General features: G+C 44.8%; 2 protein-coding genes across 2 annotated transcripts in view; one reads left to right on the top strand and one right to left on the bottom strand.

The window, feature by feature from the left end:
- The window catches only part of LOC138976538 (hemagglutinin/amebocyte aggregation factor-like), a 57619-nt gene that overhangs the window by 5315 nt on the left and 27481 nt on the right, over nucleotides 1-24823 (top strand). The window lies entirely within an intron of this gene.
- LOC138977280 (uncharacterized) lies at nucleotides 1896-6556 on the bottom strand. The gene is made up of 5 exons (XM_070350183.1): nucleotides 6517-6556; nucleotides 4836-4936; nucleotides 2752-3361; nucleotides 2353-2675; nucleotides 1896-1925 (listed from the first exon to the last, which is right to left on the bottom strand). Exons 1-5 carry the CDS (start codon nucleotides 6554-6556, stop codon nucleotides 1896-1898), a joined length of 1104 nt encoding a protein of 367 aa, XP_070206284.1.

Raw genomic sequence — 24823 nt, 5'->3', positions numbered from 1 at the left:
TTGATTATGGAGAGACTAAATCCTCAGTTCAGATGTGGTCTTAACTCCTTGTCTCCCAGGTACGGATATATATCCGTACCCACTCATATGGCTCTATCTGACCAGGTATGGATATATATCCGAACACACAGTCACTATGTACATTGCATCTGTTCTCATTTGGCACATATCTGCATCCTGCTTAGACGGTTAGCTTCAGTCGCTTCCTGTAACGTTGATCTAACGCCAGCATTCTAGCCTGTTGATACACAGTTTTTACAATTCTGAGTGACCTGCTGCAGCACAGCTGGTCTCGGCTTAAAAAATCTTGGTCAACATAGATGGGGTACAAAGTGTTAAAATAAAGCGTCCTTCCAAAGTCGATGACAGGTCCCCAGAGTATTCACAAAATTATATGGTACTGGAAGCCTTGCATGGCGACGAAAAAGATGTCCACGCCTACATGAAGAAGTATCCTTCACGGCTTCAGCGGAAACAGTCGGCTGGGGATGAGGACAGCAGCTAATGGTGAACCTATGTAAAAATATATAGACAAGAACAAAAATATGTCAATGGGAAAACAAAGAAAGAAGTAGAGAAGGACCTCCCCACCTAAACACAGTGAAAATGAAAAACACATGTGAATGTACTGATGTTTTAAATCCCCCCCCCCCAATTAAGACCAATTATCCAAGATATTTTTCAGTCCTCAAAGGAGAATTTCACTGTTCTCACGGAACCCTCAAGAAAACTGAGCTGTGCTAATATATTATCAAACATCCCTCAAATTCAATATTGCAAGCCACTATACATTCCTCATAAAGGCACATTCCTTCATGCTCACGTGTGAAAACTAACATAAGTTTACAAGTGTGTATCTATTTATAATAATAATAATAACGGGCATTTATAAAGCGCCTTATCAGAAGTTCAAAGCGCGTGACAACAATACATGTATAAAAAATTCATACAATCACTGTCAGATTCAAACAACACATCATGCACATCTCACATCCCCAGACTCTATGCTAAGGCCAACAAAAAAAAATAGTCTGTTTACGGTATCCCGACCGACCCTATTTTTTCGCGCGACCCTAGACTTTTTTTTGGCATTTGGGAAAAAAATAAAAAAAATGAAATTTAAAAAAAAAGTTTTTTTGGGCAAAATAATGTAATAATATGCTTTTTGGGGGAAAAAAAATCCCGACCTACCGACCCTATTTTTTTGGCCTATGTTACCGTAAACAGACTATTTTTTTTTGTTTGGCCTAAGGAACTATCCGTAATGTTGTTGGAACAAGTGAGTTTTCAAATTGGACTTAAAAGATGAAATGGATGGAGAGTGACGTAATTGGAAGGGGAGTGAATTCCATAACTGAGGGCCATGATACGAAAACGTGCGGAAGCCATGAGCCTTGCGTTTAAAGCAACCTTGACGGAGAAGTCGTGCATCAGCAGAAGAACGAAGGGTGCGAGAGGGAGTGTAGAGGGAGACCAGTTCCGAAAGATAGGCAGGTGTCGATTCAGAGATGATCTTGTAGCAGAAGCAGGCAGCTTTATACCTAATACGTTCAGACACAGGAAGCCAGTGAAGTTCTTTCATGAGAGGAGTGCAGGGTTGTCGATGCTGTGCTCTGAAAATGAGACGTGCTGCAGAGTGTTGTACTTTTTGCAAGGGTTGGAGAGTGGAGTCAGGGCAGCCTATGAGAAGGGAGTTGCAGTAATCTAATCTACACAGAATGCAGGATGTAACGAGAGTTTTAGTGGCATCAACAGTGAGAAATTTTCTTATGGAACCTATTCTTCTGATCTCAATTTTAAAAAACAAACTAACAGCAGAACAGGAAGGTTGAATAAAATCCTTACATTAGACTAGCAGTTGATCTGTAGGATTCCAGGAGCCGAAATCCCAAGCCCTAGATATCTGCACTGTCAGCATCTTGTACCTGGAATAGTATGAAGATGACATGTCATTGTCACCGTCAGTAAATCACTATATCAAAATTATCAATATGATATGATTACTTACTAAAATAACTTTATGAAGTGATCTAGCACTGTCAATGGCAATAGTATCATGACAGTGAGATTACGATGAATCATCCTCATTAACAAATAACATAGACTAGTTGAGTAGTTCCAATGTAGTACCTGTTTGTAGTGAACTCACCAGCAGGAGTATTGCATACATAATTCGTTCAGTATAGTCTTTCTATGTAAGTAGTGGACGATACCTTCCGCCTGTGGTTCGAGACAGAGATTAAGTTGAAACTTAATTCGAGAAGCCAAACACTGACGAATACTTACGTATTTTGAGCAAAACCCACGCACGTCGACCACAAGTTGATGTCTGCTGGAGTACGTAGTCATAACGTAGAGGACAACAAACCGCTCTTCCTCTTTCAACTCCTTGGATTGTCGCACCAGTTCGTCCACAGCCTGCTTGTTGAACCCATCCTTTGGCCCAAAGACGTTCGTATAGTCCCGCAGTGTTGATTCTCCAGGCAGCTTCAGGATGCCTGTCTGCCTAAGTGTTTCATACACCGCAGGACTTCGACTGTGGAGAAGAATTGCAAGTCTGATCATCCCATGACCCTTCCTGCTGAAAGCTTTCTGTTGTTCTTCCCAGAACGTCTCAAGTGGCGTCTTACTGACAACATCCTTCAAGCTGTTGTGGAGAGAATTATCAACTTCCACTGTGTTTTTTGCCTCCGATAAGTCCTGTACAAACTTGTCAACTTGAAGTTGTAGCGCTCGTTCATTCTTTCTGGCAGTTTTTAACGCTGCAGACAATTTCGCTTTTGGTGTCAGTTGAGTGCAAAGGATCATGTTTGTTGATTGGTCGAAGTGCACTTTCTGAAGCTCGCTGTTGTTTTTTCATCAGGAGATTTTTTGCTGCATTGCACTGAACGCACATGTTAGATGAGACATTATTCAAAACAAAAGTACAGCTACCTGATCTCACACAAGACACACAGGAAACACCGCTGTTGTCTAAACAATATCCTAGGACATGTTTAAAATACACATGATTGTCTCCTGATGGCAAATCAGCATACATCTGCAGGCCAGCCTCAGTAATTCCAGGGCACAGCTTCCTTTCATGCAAGTCCAGCAAGAATTGATTCAGACGCACATGTTCAATAGTGGAGAGGGCAGAAGACGCATGAAAGCCATACACATGCACCTGAACTGTAAAGTCTGGGAGGATGACGACCCTCAGCTTCACTTGGCTGGCTTCGGTTATTCCCACCTGTATCTGTTCCTTGCTGTTCTCCAAGAGACACCATGGTGCAGCAAGCTGAAGGGTGTCCTGTCGTATTTCCTCGAAGTTGTAGTAGGCAACCAGGTCAGGAGCAGGAGGTGGGGGGCGACTGACCTGCAGCAGAATTCAAATCAATTAGTCAAGTCACTATGACATATCTTTATTGTTATCGCCACACCAACCCTAAATTTTTCCTACCATACTGTATTTGTTATCCTGAGAGAGAAAAAATCCATGTTGCGGACTCAACTGGAAAAATTCCCTTCTCCATCATCTAGTGGACAGAGCTCACATGATTTCAAACAAATCTTTTTTTAAAGTCACATACTTTGTGCGGGGACACCCCGAAGCGTCCCGGTACCAAAGCGTCCCGGTACCGAAGCGTCCCGGTACCAAAGCGTCCCGGTACCGAAGCGTCCCGGTACCAAAGCGTCCCGGTACCGAAGCGTCCCGGTACCAAAGCGTCCCGGTACCGAAGCGTCCCACTATAACGCGTCACAGGACTTAGACTTTTTTTTTAAACCTTGACCTTGATTTGACCTTGACTTGACTAACCATATTTATTTTTTTTTAATTTAATCTTGACCTTGATTTGACCTTGACTTCACTGATTTTTTTAATTTTGCACAGACCTTGATTTGCTTTCGGTAAAAAAAAATCACTTTTTGTCCAACTTTTCCCCAACTTTACTTTAGATCTGTACTCACAACACACCAATTTGGAAATACTGTACCCGTGTGGACAAGTTCGGGGGAAAAGTCCGTAGGCTTCCGTTCACAAGAGGGATATGTCTGTTATCAAACACGCTTTCCGGCTTCACTAAGCGTGAGCGTTGGAAAAAGTCTTTTCAGTTCTGCCTCCGACTTTTAAATTGTATCATTTGGATTTGTTTGGGTTCATTTGGGTAATAAAAAACGCTCGCGCAGGACCCGAGTACTCTTCAGACTGGCTCGCTCCCCCAGTATGAAAGTTTTTGTGTTGTGCACGTTTAAGACCAAGTGATTGCTCTGTGTGAATTACAGGCATTCCCTTTGCTATATAAATACATTGGCATGCGAGCCGAGGATGTGCGTGGTGACTGGTACCGGGACGCTTCGGCACCGGGACGCTTCGGTACCGGGACGCTTCGTGCCCTACTGCGCGGGAGCGTCCCGAAGCGTCCCGGTACCAAAGCGTCCCGGTACCCCTGTGACGCGTTATAGTGGGACGCTTCGGTACCGGGACGCTTCGGCACCGGGACGCTTCGGTACCGGGACGCTTCGTGATGTACCCCTTTGTGCGACAGTGTTAGTTTACTGTAACTGTAATTTATAAATAGCAAATTAATAAATATCACTTATCAGATAATCAGCTAAATGCCTGGCAGATGACACTCATTCAAAGTGAGTCGTGGCTAAACCATGAAACTAGAAAAACAGGTTATACCACAATATAAATCTCACACTGACAGCGGACAAAAACTGAGAAAACACCCAGTATACATGTACCGGTACTCACAAAAGAGTTACAAGTAGCATATTATCACTATCAGTATCACTAATAGCATACTAATAATTACTATACTGGGCAAATAACAGAATTTTTTACTCACTGGGGGTTTCCTGGCTGGAGTCTTTGGTGTTTCTACTGACTTCTGTAGCACATGGTTGGTTGGCAGACTTCCTGGAATGAGTGCTCGCTTGCCTGTAGGCCCTGCAAAAAACATGCAAAGAAAATGTTCAAAATGCCGAGTCGAAATTATAAGTTAAATGAACTAAACAGACCTATACATTTAGATCTATTGAAATGGAAACAAGAATTAGTAAAACACACTACTGCAAATCTGTCAAGAATGAACAAGACTGACTCAGTGACCGAGTAAAACAACAAAAGAAATCTAAACCAGAAGTTTACTAGAATATATTCAAAAACACATTATCACAAGAACAAAGAGTGTTTTTCCCCCCATTACCTAATAATTATAGCTCTGAATTACACCTTTGTCAATGTATGATTCAGAATACGATTGTGCTATTTTTTGTCTGCGAGCTGTAAAAGTACTACTAGAACTTCGTCACTTGAAGCATTACAAGCAAAACAACACAGCACAGACAATCAGATGAAAGCTTATCCCCGAGTACGCAGTAGGAGGGTCCTGCAGACTGTAATTGTGTGTCTGTGTATCTGTTCGTCTCGACTTAACAGCTTATTGCTGGGAAACTACTGGGCGCAGTTCGTTCAAAAGTTGATACACTAACTTGATGATAGGTCCGATTGATCGTATTAAAACTTCATAATGTTACCTGGGACCTAAATGCGAAATATTCCACCAAAACGACTCTTAACGGGGGGAATTTTTGCGGTGGGAGGCTAGTCGCTTTGCGAACAGCCAGTCACTGAACTAAAGGGGAGACTTGGGCGCCCTGAGCCGAACACGTCACGCAGTGACGAGAAAAGCATGATTTGCAAGCCAGACAACGGGTGGGGATATGGTCTCGGCAAAGAAACTACAATGCAGGGTTTGGTCTCGGTGAAAGAGAGACAGAGAGCACGAGAGAGTCTATGGCCAAAGTGATCCGGGTTCGATTCCCGGCATGGGCGGTCTATTTTTTATTTTTTTTTTAATTCTTGTTTACTATTGTTTATTATGAACGTTTTAATGTTTTATTTTACTCTAATAGTTTTTTTAATTGTGTAAAATAAATAAATAATTTTTATTTATTTTTGTTTAATCCAAGTGATCCGGGTTCGATTCCCGGCATGGGCGGTCAAATTTATTTATTTATTTTTTTTTTAATTCTTGTTTACTATTGTTTATTATGAATTTAATGTTTTATTTTACTCTAATAATTTTTTTAAAATAAATAAATAATTTTTTTTTTTTTTTTAATCCACGTGCACAAGACAAAAACTTTCATACTGGGGGAGCGAGCCAGTCTGAAGAGTACTCGGGTCCAACGCCAGCGTTTTTCATTTTCGCTATATTTCTATTTTTTTACGTACCGTATTTCAAGCATGTTTCTTCGAAATGTCGGGAACATATCCTCGCATTCTTCGGGTTGAAAAGCTTGTCAGCACGGTTGATTTTGTGGATAAGAGCAGCTCTCCATTCGACATCCGCTTTTCCGTTTGGTATACCATGTGTAATATCTTTCATTCTTCACATCTTAGTGAGCTCACACTGCATCCAGGCATACAACAATTTGCATCGGGCATCTTGAAATCATGGTTCACTTCTCTGGCATCATCGAAAAATGGCGAAACGGAAGTGACTTTTCTCGGAATGCACTTACCGCAAGCGCGCAGCGAGTTGGCGATCCAGTCAATACACATCTATGCGCCGGCATAGGCCACGGATCTAAAAACGGAGCGAGACAAGTACAGGCGCCTTATGGTGATAACCCGACAAGCACAACCATGCTGTTGTTGTTGTGTTTTGTAGTTGTTTCAAGTTCAGATGATGAGGCCGTGTGCCAAAAGCAACTAATTAAAAGTGTGTGTGTGTGTGTAAAGCCGAGCGGTGGTAGCTTCACAGGGGAAGGGCTCCTAATATGGACCGGCTCCTAATATGGACCACCTCCTGTTCTGACAAACTAACGGCGCTAGAGCGCTCAAAAAAGTTTTGTTCGCTGTATTCACCCTCTCTGGATAACTTGCACATGTCAAAACAGTTGCAGAAACACAAATCTCAAAACTGTTAGGCTTTTTCTATTTTTTTAAACTTTTGGCAGCGTTCACTCTAAATGTGCTGCCTAAAACGGACTCGTTTCTGTCCACAGCCAAAGCTTTTATCACACAAAAATTGCTATATATGACAGCTAAGACCGCATTTGTTACATGTTAGCAGTGTTGACCCCGAGTTTCTGCTGCAAACAAAAAATCAATAGCAAAATCTCAAAGTATGTGCGAGTCCCCTAATATGGACCACCTTCAACAAATCGAAGAAAAAGAAGCTAAAGGCTTTTTTCATTAATTCATTAAGAAGCTTGCTGGAAATAACCTATTACTAGCCCTCGAGATTTAAAAAAAATATAACAAAAAGTCTTCTTTTCGTGGAACTGATAATTTCACTTATTTTCACTCTGTTTTTGATAAGCTTCTTTAGTTTCCTGGTGTGCTTCAAATAATGCTCTCATCAACCCGAAACAGATCAATCTAAAGCATATTTGAATTAGTCTGACTTGTACACTAAGTTGTATCATGCTATTTTGAAGTATAGGGGGCTTTTTACAGTGATTCATGCTATGAAGGCCGCTTCACTGGTCCATATTAGGCGCCCAGGCTCCTAATATGGACCATTTGTGATTCTGTCTGTATTTAATTTTTGCTGAATGTCTATCAAAGCTATTTCACTCTAATTAGGCCTAACGGTTAACCTAAGAGAGAAGGACTACCAAACACAAAATAAAACTTCTTCGCAAGAAAACAAGCTAGTTATCAGCATGAAACAAAAAGTGGTCCATATTAGGAGCCCTTCCTAACTGTCTGTGTCTGCGTCGAAAATGTTATCGTGAATGTGTTTTTAAAAGACATTTGTCAGGACGGCATTCAAACCACACGCACCAGACACGAACCGACGAACAAAATACTTCTGACAACAACTTAAAGGCACAGTGCAGCTCACAGCCTTCGTTTTGCGTTTTTGTTGCAGCTGAGTGCATTTACAGTTCAAAAATCCTCCTATGGTAGTAAAACAAACCCAAAACTACCCAACGACGACATCTGTGAAGCTCGACAGTTGGCTTGTTCACGCGAGTGCGTAAATTAACCTAGTTATTACGTGGTGTTTGGTCGGAGTTCGATTCAACTGAGTGATTCCGGCCTCCATTTTGTTTTACACAAACTCATGATGATGTCTGACATAGTTTGCTACTAGTGACGTGTCTTTTTGTGCATGATGTGGTGACCTGATCTAAATTTAGATCCAAAAATAGGTCAAGACCAGCCGGGACAGAGTCCGAAATTAATTCGTAAAAAAATCGCAGTTCTTGACTCTTTGGGTGCAAGTCAATGAAACTCGGTAGTTCTTCTAACGGATAGCTGCCTGAGGTATGACTAAAAGCCCCAGGGGCTCCGTGCACCTGGATTTGACAAGTTCAGGACCTTTAAATGTAAAATCAACAAGAGTGTAGCAGGGACCTATATTAATATAGGTCTATGAGTGTACATGTAGTAAGATTCCAAATTGTATTCAGACCAAAACAACAATCATAAAACATACATGGGATCTTTCATATGTGTGTGTGTGTGTGTGTGTGTGTGTGTGTGTGTGTGTGTGTGTGTGTGTGTGTGTGTGTGTGTGTGTGTGTGTGTGTGTGTGTGTGTGTGATGATGATAATTAGTTTTAACGTCCTCTTAGAACTGCAACTGGCTTTAGGACAGGTAGAGTTAATATGCTTTATGTGGGGACAAGACACTGAACAAACATGCAACCAGAGAACACATATGATCGTGTTATAATCATATCTGGAAGTCTGTTGCGATGTTTCAAAATGGGGATGGAAGTGAAGATTGTGTACGCGGAATATGGTTGGACTAGAGCGGTTTTGTAGGCTTATTTTTTTAATTTTTGTTATGTGGTTTATATTGTTATATTTGTGTCTGAATAGGTAAGTAAATACATAACTGGAAAAATAATACAATGAAGAAGAAAAAGCTCGGTGTGAGAGAGTATTGAGGGGTGGGAAGGAGGAACGGAGATCAGGGTTTTTAAAACAGATATCCTATTTCAGCCTTATATATTGAGAGACACAGGGTGTATGCTAGCTTCCATTGAAGCGTGCAATGTTTATCTAAAAACTCATGGGGTTATCATTCCCAGAAACTCTAATGTAAAAGTTCATAAAGATCGGTCCAGTAGTTTGGTCTGAATCGCTCTACACACACACGCACACACACACACGCACACACACACACACACACACACACACACACACACACACACACACACACACACACACCCACACACACACACACACACACACATACACCACGACACTCGTCTCGATTCCCCCTCTATGTTAAAACATTTAGTCAAAACTTGACTAAATGTAAAGAGACATTATGTATTGCATCTAAACACGAGGTGAGTAAAACATTATCAGAAAAGGTAGAGCAAGAGAAATCCCAAAACTCAAATTCGAGTCAATTCAGTTTGTACTGTACGTACAAGTTGAGAAAGTTGCAAGTCCAGTCAGAAGCCGCCACCATCTCGGACGGATGTTTCGGGGAGGGGGGGGGGGGAGGGGTGGGGGGGAAGTAGAACAAAGACCTATCTGTGGTCAGTCGCCGCTTCTCTGGACCTTACAGGTCCCAAGCAACACATGGGAAAACGATTAACTCGGCTCACTGTGCCCCAGCAAAATTGCATAGCAATATAGAAGGAAACTAAAATCTGGCTGCACTAAATTGTTAGCTTAAAACTGACCTACTTTCTCTGCTCAACGCACGGGCAATGCATACTCTCGTCTACACGTGACAAGGCTCATAATTATAGAGAAAATAAGAGATACCCCCCAAAAATGTATATGCACTGCACTTTTTTTTCACATTTATAAACTGATGATCAGTGTGTGTATGTGTGTGTTCAGTTGTGTGTGCGTGTGTGTGTGTGTGACTGTGTGTGTGTGTGTGTGTGTGTGTGTGTGTCACTGTGTGCCCGTGTGTGTGTGTGTGTGTGTGTGTGTGTGTGTGTGTGACGGTCAGTCAGTGTCAGTCACAGTGTGTGTGTGTGTGTGCATGTGTGTGTGCCGTGTGCAGTGACGGTGTGAATGTGTGTGTGTGTATGTGTGTGTGTGTATGTGTGTGTGTGTGTGTGTGTGTGTGTGTGTGTGTGTGTGTGTGTGTGTGTGTGTGTGTGTGTGACCGTGCTGAGAGAGAAACTAGAGAGAGAGAGGGAGCCGATAATCGTCTGATTCTGCAGACTCGCCGAGAGGCGGCCGGGGTTCGGCACCAGGCTGATTAAAACGCAGAATAATCCATCAAAACAACACTCTTACATCAAGTTTTAGAAACCAGAAAAACTTATCGTAACTCCATAGGTTTTGTGGTGTTTTGCGCACTGCTGAAACGCGTTTAACACGACGTGAATCGCCGTGCGTTAACGTAGCGAAAACGTCCAAAACGCAGACACCAAAACTCGATGTTTTACCGTGTTTTGCACCCCGCTAAAATCCCAGGGATTTTATTGCGTTACGGCAGTTTTTCTAACTTGATGTGAATCGCACAGGTTTAATGCCACAAAATTCAGTTGATTAACTTTATGTTTCATGTTATATGCCACGTTATAGTGCCAAAACGTGACTTTTCGCCCAGTGAGCAGTCTGGACTCCACCGCTTTTGGGGTGAAGGTGAGAGGTCACAACGCTCTCACAACAACAGCCAAGGATTAAGCAGTAATGTGCGGCGCTCAGAAAGAAACAAGAAATAGGACAAACCCGACCATCCTGGTAATGTAAAGTTTCTAGCGTACAATGTAGAAAATTTATATAACAAACTTCCTGATTTATCTTTTATTAGCTACGTGTGCTCTTTCGACATAGTCTGCTTGACAGAGACATTTGTGAACAGTGACTTTGATTTTAGTACTATTTTTACTGACTTTGCCAAATTTGTCGCGCCTGCGAAGAAACTTTCTCGGCGAGGCAGGCACTCAGGCGGAGTCGTACTTTTAATAAGGAAATCCATGTCGTGCTTTGTTTCGGAAGTCAGTACCGACATTGACAATACTGTTGCTCTAAGAATAAACAAGACAGCTTTCGGCACTGAAAAAGATGTGTTGCTGGTAGCCTCATATGTCGTGCCTATTAACGGACCTTTGTACGACACCTTAGCGTTAAAAGATGGACTCTTAATACTTGAGGAATGTATGGTGCAGATACTTCAGAGGGACGACATGCATGTTGTGTTATGTGGTGACCTTAATGCAAGAACGGGCTGTGAGCAGCCAAATCTCGAAGACATGTCACCGCTTGCGCCCGAGGCTGAGGACGATACAGGCAGGTGTTCTAAAGACACGTCAGTCAACAGCTTTGGAAAATCCCTGTTGAACTTGTGCTTGATGCTTGACTGTGTTATTTTAAATGGTTCATGCAAGAGTGATTCAGAAGGGAAATTTACGTTTATTTTTCCTAACGGTAGCAGTGTTATTGACTATTTCATTGTGTCATCAGATCTGTATTCTGGAAAGTTTGACTTGCGAGTAGGCGATCGTGTCGACTCTTGGCATTTACCTGTTGAGCTTGTGTGGGAAAGGGTTGACGGTAAAATTAATGTGCACGAGGAGACAACAAGCTGTGAAGACCGCATTTTCTGGTGTGACAGCTTTTTGAGCGAGTATGAAGGCGAGCTCGCTTCACCTGATTTCCAGCAGCTGATGCATGATGCACGGTCTGCCCTAGATTCCAGTGTTGATACGTCTGTTGAAATATTTTTGAGGGCACTCCATTGTGCGGCTGCGTGTATGTTTAGGACGATTGGCAAGAAGAAAAAAGATATAAACGAATGGTTTGACAAAGGTTGTCTGCGCAAGAAAGCCGTCGTAAAACGGCTCCTGAAACGGGCTCAGAGAGCTAACAAGCAAAATTATGAGGTATGCAGGGAAGAATATGTACAGGAACGCAAAGAGTACAAGGAACTGTTGTATAGAAAGAAACTTGATTTTGATTTAGAAAGACTTGCCAAGTTGAAAAATTCCATAAAAGACCCAAAAGTGTTTTGGCAAACTATTCGGTCATTGAACGCAAAGAAAGCAATCTTCCATGGCATCTCAAGTGAACAGTGGTACGAACATTTTTATGAGGTTTTTAACACCGTTGATTTTGGGTCTGGAGTTGAAAAGGATACCGATGAAGTTGAGGAGGAAGTAGTTGATGAATTATTTAGCGAAAACATTTCAAAGCAAGAAGTGATTGACAGTATCCGTAATTTAAAAGTAGGAAAGAGTGCTGGGCCAGATATGATTGTGAGCCAAATGTTGAAGCATGCCAATGAAACTGTATTGGACTTTCTTGTTGATCTGTTCAACATGTTGTTTGACACTGGAACATTTCCTGAAGAGTGGTCAAGATCAATTATCATGCCAATTCATAAGAAAGGAGACGTGAATGTACCAGATAATTACCGTGGCATAGCCTTGACCAGTGTTGTAAGCAAGGTTTATACACACATTCTCAACAAGAGATTGACGAAGTGGGCTGAGAAAGAGGAAAAAATAATTGAAGAACAAGCCGGCTTCAGGTCAAGTTACAGTACTGTTGATCATATTTTTTCGTTATATGGCATTGTTCAGAAGCATTTATTAAAGAATACTAAACTGTACATAGCTTTTGTAGATTTTAAGAAGGCATTTGACTCTGTGAACAGGAATACATTATGGGAGGTTTTGAGGAAAAGTGGTGTAAACGGGAAAATGTATAAGGCCCTAACAGCCGTTTACACATCAGTGAAAGCATGTGTGCGTGACCGATGTAATTATTCTGATTATTTTGAATGCCCAAGAGGGGTGAAACAAGGATATTTATTAAGCCCTTTGATGTTCTCCTTCTTTATTAATGAACTGGCAACAGAAGTGTCCTGTAAGGGAAGACATGGTATACAGTTGATACCTGGTGCGACGGAGATATTCTTGCTACTTTTCGCTGACGATGTTGTTTTGATGTCTAATTCTGTCATAGGTTTACAAAACCAACTGAACAATTTAAAAAGAGAAGCAGATCGCCTGTGCTTATCAGTTAACTTGGATAAAACTGATGTCATGGTGTTCCGTATGGGAGGCCACCTTGCAGCTCACGAGAAATGGTCCTATGGTGGCGAGGCAGTCCGAGTAACCAACTCGTACAAATACCTCGGCATGTTGTTTACTACAAAACTGAGTGTAAATGTTGCTTTGAGTGAGATGTCCAGAAAGGGAAAGAAAGCAGTCATTGAGATACAGAGAACAATGAGAAAACTGAATGTTGCTGATCCAGTGGTGTTTTGGAAGATGTTTGATGTGCAGGTAGAACCCATTTTAACATACGCAGCCGAAGTTTGGGGGCTAGAGGGCGTCAAGCCAATTGAGCAAGTTCACACTTTTGCTATCAAAAGGTTTTTAAATGTTCCGCTGCATTCCTCAAATACAATGGCGTACGGGGAAATAGGCAGATACCCACTTTTCATAAGAACTGTTGTCAAATGTGTGTGTCACGCGCTACTCGCGTGGTACAAAATAAAAGAAAAAGAAATGTGAGATTAAAAATGAAAGGCAAGACAAGACCGGTATAGTTTTTGAATTAAAGAGGAAGAATAACTTTATTCACATAAATACACAATACAAGACAACAAACACACTCTCTCTCAAACTTAAGGGGTTAACCAACAAAACCTAATTGAATCTGAAACTAAATCACTAATTCAATCACATTAACTAACTAATCAAAAATTGAAGCCAATAAGTTATTAACACAATTACCGCGCTTGTTTCTCAAACCAGAACGACCAATAAATAGATAATCACAAGTGATGATCCATCGATGTGAGGTCCTGCTTGCACTAATAGTTCACCCAAAATCACACAACACCTCATTAGCTTGACACAAACATCAATTCACCACAAAATATCTCTGGGCACACTCAAAAATCCAAGAACCCTTTTGTCTAGGTTAATTTTCAATACATGATGGGGTGTTGTTAACACTCAAGCGCAATGATCACCCAATGTCTCTGTGATTTCAATTCATTAACAGAACGTTTGATCCCACAGTTCATCAATGTCACAAATCAATCATGATATTGCACAGTCTCTGGTACAGTCGCGCATGAATATTAACCCGGTGAACATTCACGGAAATTATGCAATAAAGGGTTACTGTGGTTCGACGGAGAATGCGATCAGCGGAACATAAACACGCTATCAAGCGGAGAACAACGGATTGTTCGTGTAGAGGGGAACACCGTATTGTTCATGTAATCCCCAAAAAGTCAATGTTCCCAAAACTCAATGAAAACGATACCACTTCTCCTCCTGAACACTGCATCCCAGGGTTGCAGGGAACCGGGTAACCCCAGCCAGGGACTGGCTAGGTACGCACATCATCATCACCCCCCAGCAGGACGGCAGGCACCAGGGTAGTAGGTACCAGGATAAGTAGGTAGGCAGATAGGCAGGTAGGCAGGTTCTGCGCAACATAATAACTTATGTTCAAGTCTAACTATCTTAAAACCAGAACGTTTCTTAATTGCACAACATTCTCCCAAGTCAATGTTAACCTTAGCCTTTTATGGTGACAAAACATCACTCCCAAAAACTAAGTTCCACTTTGTTCTTATCATGTATAAAATATTTGGAAAACTTTCCCCAAAAATTTTCAAAGTCCAACTGACTATTAACTTTATAGCAAAAAGTTTCAGAAAATTATCAGAGTCTGAATTAGACTCCAAAACACTGAAAAAGTTCCAAAAACCTACATGAAAACAAACTGGTATCCAAGTACACAGTTTTTCAAAACAATGTCAACAAAGTTTCAAAATGGCTGAAGGTTACTTCCGGTTGACCTCTCCATGAAATATAAAACCCTAAAATCATAAGTTCAATTTATAAAAGTTAACTTGGGAAAGCAATGTGCAAAAATTTCTCAAGTCAAACACACTTTCACAAAAAGTTTATGTTTTGGGTAAACAGGGCAGCGGCCATATTGGCCAGGGGAAATAACTTTCGATTTCTGACAAGGCAAATAATCAACTCCCTCCAAGGGCAACCACTATTCCCACAAATCCGCCATTTTGTTTTACACAAGAAATACCAAAAATCCAGTTTCATGACAAATTTACAATTTCTCAACCCCCAAACCATGAAACTCACTCCACAAGGTTTTCCGACAAAATACTAGGACATTATTACATGAATATGCTTGAAACATGGGACTTGTACATCTTGTGACATAGCACAACAATCTGTTCATATTGACTCTGTCTTACATGGGACCACCATTACACTGGTCATTTAAAATCCAAGTTCATCCAAAAATTCTCTATGTCAAATTCTGAACTTATTAGAGAATATGCTAGGGAATACATGTCTCCCTTAATTTAAGTGTTTATCAATTCTCCATATTGGCTAGAAAGTCGCCATTTTGAGAATTAGAAATTTCGACATAAAAAGCCTAGATTTCGCTCATACACCACTCAACCACGGAAAAACATGGGGTGAAAATGATACCTCCCCACCACCCCAAATGAAAGCTTAACAAAACGAAAAACGAAGAGCAACAAAATGGGTTTCAGACTTACTGTTCATTCACACACTTACACACATTCCAGCTACTAGAGAAGTCAAATTGGCGACACCCAGACTGACACACTACTCACCAAACAACCTGTGAGAAATGAAGGGGAAAATCTTAGCGGCGCTTCCTTGAACACAAGCAGGGGAACAAAAGATATCCACGCAGCCCGGCACGGCGGATTTAAACAAAAACCACAGCCGTTCAGCTTTATCCTCTCAGGAACAAAAGTTAAGGAAACTTGGCTTGCAATAAACCTGTGCTAGCTACCCTTCCTGTGCGTCGTCCATCCCCAGTCTGCAAGCTAGTCACGCATGCCTGCCAGCCACCGGCGTCATGCGCGACGTCACTTCCACTGACCAATCATAATAGCTGAAAAGCAGACATCCCCCCAACAACCACGTGCCCACGGACTGAAGAGAAGGGAAAGAATAATCCAGAAGAAATAAGGTCTCACACCACTTGTATGGGACACACACTAGTGACATTTATTGTGGGAACATTTTGCGCGTGACAATATGCCCCTCTTAAGCTTAAACTACATAGTCAGTAGTCAGTTTACAGCAACCTCATAAACGTCCAAGCAAAGAGTGCACAACAACTAAATGTCAGCATAGCATTCCTCAGTTCGACTCAAGAAATCTGCTCCCACATTCTCGGCTCCGGGAATGGCTTGAATGGTGATGGCATAGGGTTGCAGCCGCAACGCCCATCTCATCAACCTGCGATTCGTTGCCTTCATCCCCTGGAGGAACTCAAGTGGCTGGTGGTCGCTCTGCACCACGAACGGCTTGGAGTGGAGATACGGACTGAATCGGGATACCCCCCACACGATGGCATAACATTCCTTCTCGATGGTGGAGTAATTCGTTTCTGCTTAATCACTGCAACTGCAGCGGCCATGTTTCCACGCTCATGAAACTGTTTTAACATGTTGGCGTGGTACAACTTCTTCTTCCCTCGAATCACGATCCTGTAGTCAGTTTTCCCCACTCGTTCGTCCACCACATATGGACCCTTCCACGTCATCTCCAGCTTGTTCTGTTTGTGCGGACGCAGGAGTAGTACTTTGTCACCAACCTTGAACGTGCGGTTCCTGGTTTTCCTGTCAAAGTGTTTCTTGTATCTGACGCTCTCCTTCTCCAACTGTTCCTGCGCCAACTTGCAGGTATCCTCAATGCGGTTTCGTAGCTGGAGAACATACTGTGAGACCTCCCTAGTTTCAGCTGCATCCTCTCCACCTGTCCACAGGTCCTTCAGCACAGCCATCGGTCCGCGTACTGTCCTCCCGTATAGAAGCTCAAACGGTGAGAATCCGGTGCTTTCCTGTGGAACCTCTCGGTAGGCAAACAGCAATGCTGAAATGTATCTGTCCCAGTACTTGGGCTCCTCTGCAGCCATCTTGCGCAGCATGCTCTTCAACGTCCCGTTGAAACGCTCCACCAGCCCATTGCACTGCGCATGGTATGGGGTCGTTGTCACGTTTCAATATATCACTAAAGGTGATTATGAACCGGTTAATTACTACTAATTAACTAACCACACCACGATCCACTCTCGCAGTCATACAATTAAATAGAGTCAACAAAAGTATAAGTTTCAGACGCCTGTTTATGTATAAACTCTCCACCTCCCTCGAGCCTTCACTCAAAATATGTTCCTTTTACGTTCTCAACACGTAAAAAACCAGTGTTCACTGACAAAATGCCAGTAGTATGTAGAAAATTATAGTAACACGCTGAACCCGTGTAAATACAGTCAAATGAGAATGTTCTGTTCGAAAAGCTCTAGTTCGTGCAGGTGTCACACACCCCACGTTGTCACTACTCCAATGAAATCATAGATACGAAAAGACAACGGTGGTCAACGGGGTGCGTACGACATGGTGCACTTAGCTTTATCTCTGCTGCTGCTGCTTAGCCGGTATGCTGGTTAGTCGGTTCGCTGGTTAGCCGGTCCGCTGGTTAGCCGGTTCGCTGGTTAGCCGGTCCGCTGGTTAGCGCAGCTTCAACAGTTCCCGCCAGAGTCAGCCGTGCAGATGTTACAGGAATGTAACGAAGCGAGGCGAACGAAACGAAGCGAAGGCTGCAAACAGAAAGCATCGGTGCACTAAACATGTCAGCTACCCCTCACCCACCACCTTAAAACATGTCATCTTTAAATATCTCATCGAGCACGTGGGCCTGCACAAAATGGACTTTTTACAACAACAAAACAGTCATTTTCCGTCCTTCTCTCCCTATCTGCAAAAACCATATACAGATTAGTATTTTAGCGTCACAGAGAGTAAATTATGCGCTAACCTGGAAAGAACAACAGAGAGTATTTCATTCCACAACACAGACTCATCAACAGCGTTAAATAATGATTTATTACCTCAAAAGCCTATGATTGTACTCTCAATGGAAGCAAAGTCCGCTTCCTCCCTGGACCAGCCTCTGTTCGTCAACAGTGACCAAAACCGTCCAGAACCCCTTGTCGAATCCTTATGCGAAAGCCATCGCCGACGAAGGAAAGTTGACGACTTGTCCTCAGCAAAATACGTGGCAGAGAGAAGAAATAACTCGTGGAAGTTCCCCTAGAGTGCCGAATATAATACTCGGTGAAAAACCATCATACTCTAGAAACTGTGTATACGATCCTTCCCCTTCTGCCGCTGGGTGTCAAGTGTGCCGTCCTTGAGTCTCTGACAGACCACCTAGCCAAATACACGTGACTGACCTTGTCACAAAACCAGTCCAGCTATACACAATTCTGCCTCCCAAGCAGAAAAAGACACGAGAAACTCAATCCGTGAAAATCCCGTGTGCGCTGTCAGCGAAAAACCGTCAGCCCTAGCTATGACAGCAGAAACCTCCACTGTAAAACTCGTGCGATACAAAACATCCGTGCTCGTTGAGCACCGTCAGCAAACTCTGCTGTAACCCAATATCACGCACAGGCGCTTTCTATCATACACGACCAAGAACAGGCACTCCACTGAGTGACACTTTCTTGGTCTCTGTCACCCGATCGTGACACACCTCCCCTCTTCAAGACGAAACCTCGGTTTCGCTCACAGTCATGTTCTCCTCTACAGCCCGAGAGAGAAAGTCAGCTCCAACATTGTTGGCGCCTGGAATGACGCGTACCGTGAATTGGTACGGTTGGAGAATCAACGCCCAGCGCATAAGTCTGGCGTTTGCCAACCTTGCAACCTGAAGATATTGCAGAGGTTGATGGTCCGTCTCCAGACAGAAAGGTCGTCCGTACAGGTATGCTTCGAACTTCTGGATGCCCCAGACAATGGCGAGACACTCGCGTTCAACCGTTGCATACGCTGCCTCGGCCGAGGTCAGCTTACGGCTGGCGAAGCAAACAGGGTGCAAAAACCCCTCTGTCTCCTGAAGCAACACTGCCCCAAGTCCCTTCCCTGAAGCGTCTGTCCTCAGCACGAAGTCCTTGTTCAGGTCTGGTAGTCGGAGAATAGGCTGACTGGTGAGTCGCCTCTTCAGGGTGTTGAATGCGGAGCTGCATTCCTCAGTCCACACTACAACGGTCGGTTGTAGTTTCTTGGTAAGGTTGGTCAGTGGTAGTGCGATTTCGGCAAAGTGCGGGATGAAGCGTCTGTAGAAGCTGGCTAGGCCCAGGAAAGACCTGACTTCTTTCTTCGTGCGCGGTGGCTCCGCCTCCCGAATCTTCTGGATCTTGTCGTCCTCTGGAACGAGCAATCCCTCGCCGACAACATGACCCAGGAAAGACAATTCCCGAAATCCCAAGTAGCACTTGGACGGTTTAGCTCCCAGATTTCCGTCCTTCAACCTTCCGAACACGTCGCGCAGGGCGTCGAGATGTTCAGTCCATGTCTCTGTCGCGATCAGCACATCGTCGATGAAACTGCTGATGTCCTCGCGCTTCAAAGGTTCCAAAAGTTTCCTCATCATGCGAGTGAAGACGGCACCTGCATTCTGTAGACCAAAAGGCATGACTGTCCACTGGAACTGGCCGAATGGAGTGGTAAATGCAGTCTTTGGGCGATCTTCCTCGGCAACTGGGATTTGCCAGTACCCCTTGGTGAGGTCCAGTCTGGAAAAGTACTTGGCCTTGGCCAAGTGACTGAAGAGGTAGTCAACATCAGGCATGGGTTCCGCGTCAAACGCCGTAATCTTGTTCAGCTTCCGGTAGTCGACACAGAACCTGACGCGTCCATCCTTCTTCTTCACAAGCACAATTGGTGAACTGTAGGGAGAGTTCGCTGGCTCGATGACGCCCAACTTCGTCATGTCGGCGATTTCCTTCCTGACCACCTCCTTCTGGGCATGAGGCATGGGATACTGCTTCGTCCTCACTGGCTGCTTCTCCAGCAAGTCGAAGGTAAACTCCTCTAGATGCGTCTGAAGTGGTATGTCTGTAAGGACCCGTGCTGCATCCTTCAGGATCTCTTGCAAGTCCGCCTGCTGGTCGTCCCCAAGATCAGGTGAGATGTGCACGTCTGTGTGATCCTCACTAGCCTCCAGCGGACAAACTGGTACACGTCCTCCTCCCTGTTCTCCCGTTGTCTCGTCCATCACGACAGCAACTGCTTCTGTCACTTTGTCCTTTTCCCCGTAGGCAGTCCTCTCTATGTAGGCGCGCAGCAGGTTGGCGTGATACAGGCGTGCTTTCCCGTTCATGACGATCCTGTAGTCGTTCTGGCCCACTTTCGCTGTCACCTCAAAAGGTCCTTGCCACTGCAGTTGTAGCTTGTTGTGTTTGACAGGTAAAAGTAGCAACACCCGTTCTCCAATCTTGAAGCTGCGCGGCCGTGCCTTGCGGTCGAATCCTCGCGCATAACGCTGTGCTGCTCTCCCCAGGTTCTCTTGAGCCAGTTTGCAGGTCTCTTCAATCCTGTTCCTGAGTTCTACGATGTAGGTCGCTGTCGTCTGCACCTCCTCGTCAGCTTCTTCGTCTGTCCAAGCCTGACGCAGGATAGCCATGGGACCGCGTACCTGTCTGCCGTACAACAGCTCGAATGGGGAAAAGCCCAAGCTCTCCTGAGGAACCTCGCGGTATGCAAAAAGCAATGCTGGGATGTACCTGTCCCACGTGCGTGGTTTCTCCTGAGCTAGTTTCCTCAGCATGGTCTTCAAGGTGCCATTGAACCTTTCCACCAGTCCGTTGCACTGAGCATGGTAAGGAGTGGTGAAGTGCTGCTCCAGTGATAGCAGTCGTGCTGCCTCCGCCATCACTCCTCCCGTGAACTGCGTGCCTCTGTCGGTGAGTACCTCTGATGGAATTCCCAGCCGGGACCACATAGTAACCAGAGCCTCAGCTACTCGCGTGGCTTCAATCGATTTCAGAGGGATCGCCTCTGGGTATCGAGTAGCGTAGTCCACCATGGTCAAAATGTATCTGTTTCCGTCCTCAGACGCAGGCAAGATGGGCCCGATGATGTCCACTGCCACCCGACGAAAGGGTTCGTCGATGAGCGGCATCTTCTCCAAGGGGACCTTCCTCACCCTTCCTTTGGCAACCACCTTCTGGCACTTATCGCAGGACGCACAGAAACGTCGGACATCCGTGCAGATGCCTGGCCAGTAAAAGTGGCGCCAGACACGATCCGTGGTCTTCTTGGTGCCAAGATGACCTCCCAGAATCGAGTCGTGTGCCGTTGCCATGACACCCTCGCGAAACTCGCGAGGCACGACAACCTGTTTGAATGTACCTTCTTGGTTGCTAAACTCACGGTAGAGCAACTTCTTGTCCCTGAGGAACCTTGACCTCCCATGCTTCCCGCTCAGCTTCACCTTCCCCGACTTCGCGTGCTCCCGAGGAGTCGCTAGTGTCGGATCAGATGCCTGAGCCTTCGCGAGGAGCGCGGGGGTCACGTTCCCCAGGGCAGCTCGTGCAGCAGGTAGGGGTTTGAGAGGTTTATCCTCTCGCTCCGCCTGTGCCCGCGTGAGCACTGAAATGACGTCGGGAGACCGATAAACGGGAACCTCCCTGGTGACGCCGTCCACAAACTGAACCCGGTTTCCGATGAGCAGGTCGCATGGAGGATCGTCCATGACGACGGCCACAATGGTCCCCGTGAACAACGGTGTTACGACCTTGATCACTGCCGTGTTCAAGTCGTAAGCGTGAGATGCCTCGGCCATTCTCACCCTGATGCTGTCTCCTGTGTAGGCCATAGCTGGAACTAGACTCGCCCGAACTACTATCATGTCTGCTCCTGTGTCCCGCAGACCTTCGCCCTTCACTCCGTTAACGTAAACGTTGCAGTGGGGCTGGAAATGTTTCCTGGAGCACGGAACGCAGAGTTGTGGTATTGTGCATGAGCTCGTGACGTCCCTTAGCTCCTCGCTGCCAACAAAGTGTACGCCCTTCTGGTCAGCCTGTCTCCTGTGGCAGTCCTTCTTCACGTGGCCCCGCTTGTTGCAGTAGTAACACTGGATGTCAGTTCTGGAACTTGATCCTTTGTGTCCCTGATCGTCCTTCCCGTCCTTGGGTCCTGAAGAACCTGAATTTCCCGATTTTCCCGGCCGTGAGCCTGAAGATTTGCCGGAGATCGCCTGGGCGTCCTCGTGTACTCTGATCCAGTCGGCTGCCTCCTGAGTAGTCTTTGGCTGGTGCTCCTGCACGAAGGTCACCACCTCAGGTCGCAGGCTGGACATCAGTTGTTCCATGACAATGAGGTCGGCAAGGTCGTCGACGGTCCAGTTCTTCTCGGCCATCTCCACCCAGCGCCGCAGGTAGAGATTAAGGCGTGCCACAAACTGATGACTCAGCTCGCCGCTCAGTCTCTTGCTGTTACGCAGACGTCGTCTGTAGGCTTCAGCAGTCAGGTTGAAGCGCTGGAGTAACGCCTTCTTTAGTGCCTGATAGTCTCTCGCCTCGTCGTCCTCCAAAGCGTTGTAGAGCTGCAATGCGCGTCCTTTCAAGCAGGTGCTAAGGCGGCTAGCCCACGTGGCCTCTTCCCACTTCTGGTCGGATGCAATGCGCTCAAACCGGCGTAAAAAGTCGTCGAGCTCGTCCTTGTCATCGTCGAACGTCGGCAGTCTCGTACGGTCGGCAACAAATGTCGGCGCGCTAGCCTGAGTAAGCGTACCCTTCTCTGCCTGTAGCCTAGCTAGTTCTAGCTGGTGATCGCGATCCGCCTGTTTGTCCTGTCTGTCACGTTCATCTTTCTCTTTCCGTTCTTGTCTGTCTCGTTCGGCCTGTCGTTCTTGTCTCTCAAGTTCAGCCTGTTCTTTCTCTTTCCGTTCTTGTCTGTCTCGTTCGGCCTGTCGTTCTTGTCTGTCAAGCTCGTCTTTCTTATCCTGTCTGTCACGTTCGGCCTGTCGTTCGGCCTGTCGTTCTTTTTCTTGTCTGTCTCGTTCATCTTTCTCTTTCCGTTCTTGTCTGTCACGTTCGTCTTGTCGTTCCTGTCTCTCGCGTTCGGCCTGTCGCTCTTGTCTGTCAAGCTCTTCTTTTCTCGTCTGTCGCTCTATGTCTTCCTTACGTTCTAACTCCTTGCGCTTAAGCAAACTACGCGCTCTAACGCGTGCGTCTCGCTCTGTCTGTTCCTCGCTACCAGGAGTCTCAAAAGTTAATCTCTTCGTAGGAGATCCCCCTGTAGCCATGGTTAGTTTTAGCAAAGCTTTATTACCAAAGTAAGTCTAACGCAGCTCTAGCTAGAATACGCGGTGACGAAAGCGGTGGATACAAAAATCCAGCAACCGGAAAATGCAGAAGAAAAATCCAAACGGTGTAGAACAAAACGCGTAGCCTACTTTATGGCTGCTTTTTGCGGTGAAACAAAGTGTTTCCCACAGCCGTGGCCTACTTTATCGGCTGCTTTTTGCGGTGAAACAAAGCGTTTCCCACAGCCTTGGTTAGGACAGAAGTCCTCGGACCCTTCCCCCCCAAAATTCCAACAAAGTCAAAATATGGAGAAAAATCCAAGTAAAACAAGACGGTAGAAATGTAACCTGTTACAGAATGCGAAACAACAATGTAGAGAAAACTGAATAAAACGAATAACAAATCCGCTAACCCCGCTCAGCTCTCTGCAACGGAAAACTCTGAACGTACAACAACAAAGATTCACAAACAAAGGAAAGGGAAGTAATCACAGTTAGCGCATACAATAACTCACAAATTACAATTTACATTTCCTGCAAGATGTGAATCGCTTAAGGTGTGGTATATGATCAAAACTATACAAAAAAGGGTAGCACCAAGCAGAAAATAAGTCGAGCACTGACGAGATTATCTGCTCTTAGTTATCCTTAATTGGTGGGTCTTTATCAGTCAGAAATTAACTGAGTAAATCCCGGCTTGGCCCCCATGTGTCACGTTTCAATATATCACTAAAGGTGATTATGAACCGGTTAATTACTACTAATTAACTAACCACACCACGATCCACTCTCGCAGTCATACAATTAAATAGAGTCAACAAAAGTATAAGTTTCAGACGCCTGTTTATGTATAAACTCTCCACCTCCCTCGAGCCTTCACTCAAAATATGTTCCTTTTACGTTCTCAACACGTAAAAAACCAGTGTTCACTGACAAAATGCCAGTAGTATGTAGAAAATTATAGTAACACGCTGAACCCGTGTAAATACAGTCAAATGAGAATGTTCTGTTCGAAAAGCTCTAGTTCGTGCAGGTGTCACACACCCCACGTTGTCACTACTCCAATGAAATCATAGATACGAAAAGACAACGGTGGTCAACGGGGTGCGTACGACATGGTGCACTTAGCTTTATCTCTGCTGCTGCTGCTTAGCCGGTATGCTGGTTAGTCGGTTCGCTGGTTAGCCGGTCCGCTGGTTAGCCGGTTCGCTGGTTAGCCGGTCCGCTGGTTAGCGCAGCTTCAACAGTTCCCGCCAGAGTCAGCCGTGCAGATGTTACAGGAATGTAACGAAGCGAGGCGAACGAAACGAAGCGAAGGCTGCAAACAGAAAGCATCGGTGCACTAAACATGTCAGCTACCCCTCACCCACCACCTTAAAACATGTCATCTTTAAATATCTCATCGAGCACGTGGGCCTGCACAAAATGGACTTTTTACAACAACAAAACAGTCATTTTCCGTCCTTCTCTCCCTATCTGCAAAAACCATATACAGATTAGTATTTTAGCGTCACAGAGAGTAAATTATGCGCTAACCAGGAAAGAACAACAGAGAGTATTTCATTCCACAACACAGACTCATCAACAGCGTTAAATAATGATTTATTACCTCAAAAGCCTATGATTGTACTCTCAATGGAAGCAAAGTCCGCTTCCTCCCTGGACCAGCCTCTGTTCGTCAACAGTGACCAAAACCGTCCAGAACCCCTTGTCGAATCCTTATGCGAAAGCCATCGCCGACGAAGGAAAGTTGACGACTT

Source organism: Littorina saxatilis, linkage group LG9, assembly GCF_037325665.1.
Source record: "Littorina saxatilis isolate snail1 linkage group LG9, US_GU_Lsax_2.0, whole genome shotgun sequence".
NCBI lineage: Eukaryota > Metazoa > Mollusca > Gastropoda > Littorinimorpha > Littorinidae > Littorina > Littorina saxatilis.
The sequence above is the reverse complement of the archived record's forward strand: the minus strand, read 5'-3'. Positions and strand labels throughout refer to the sequence as shown.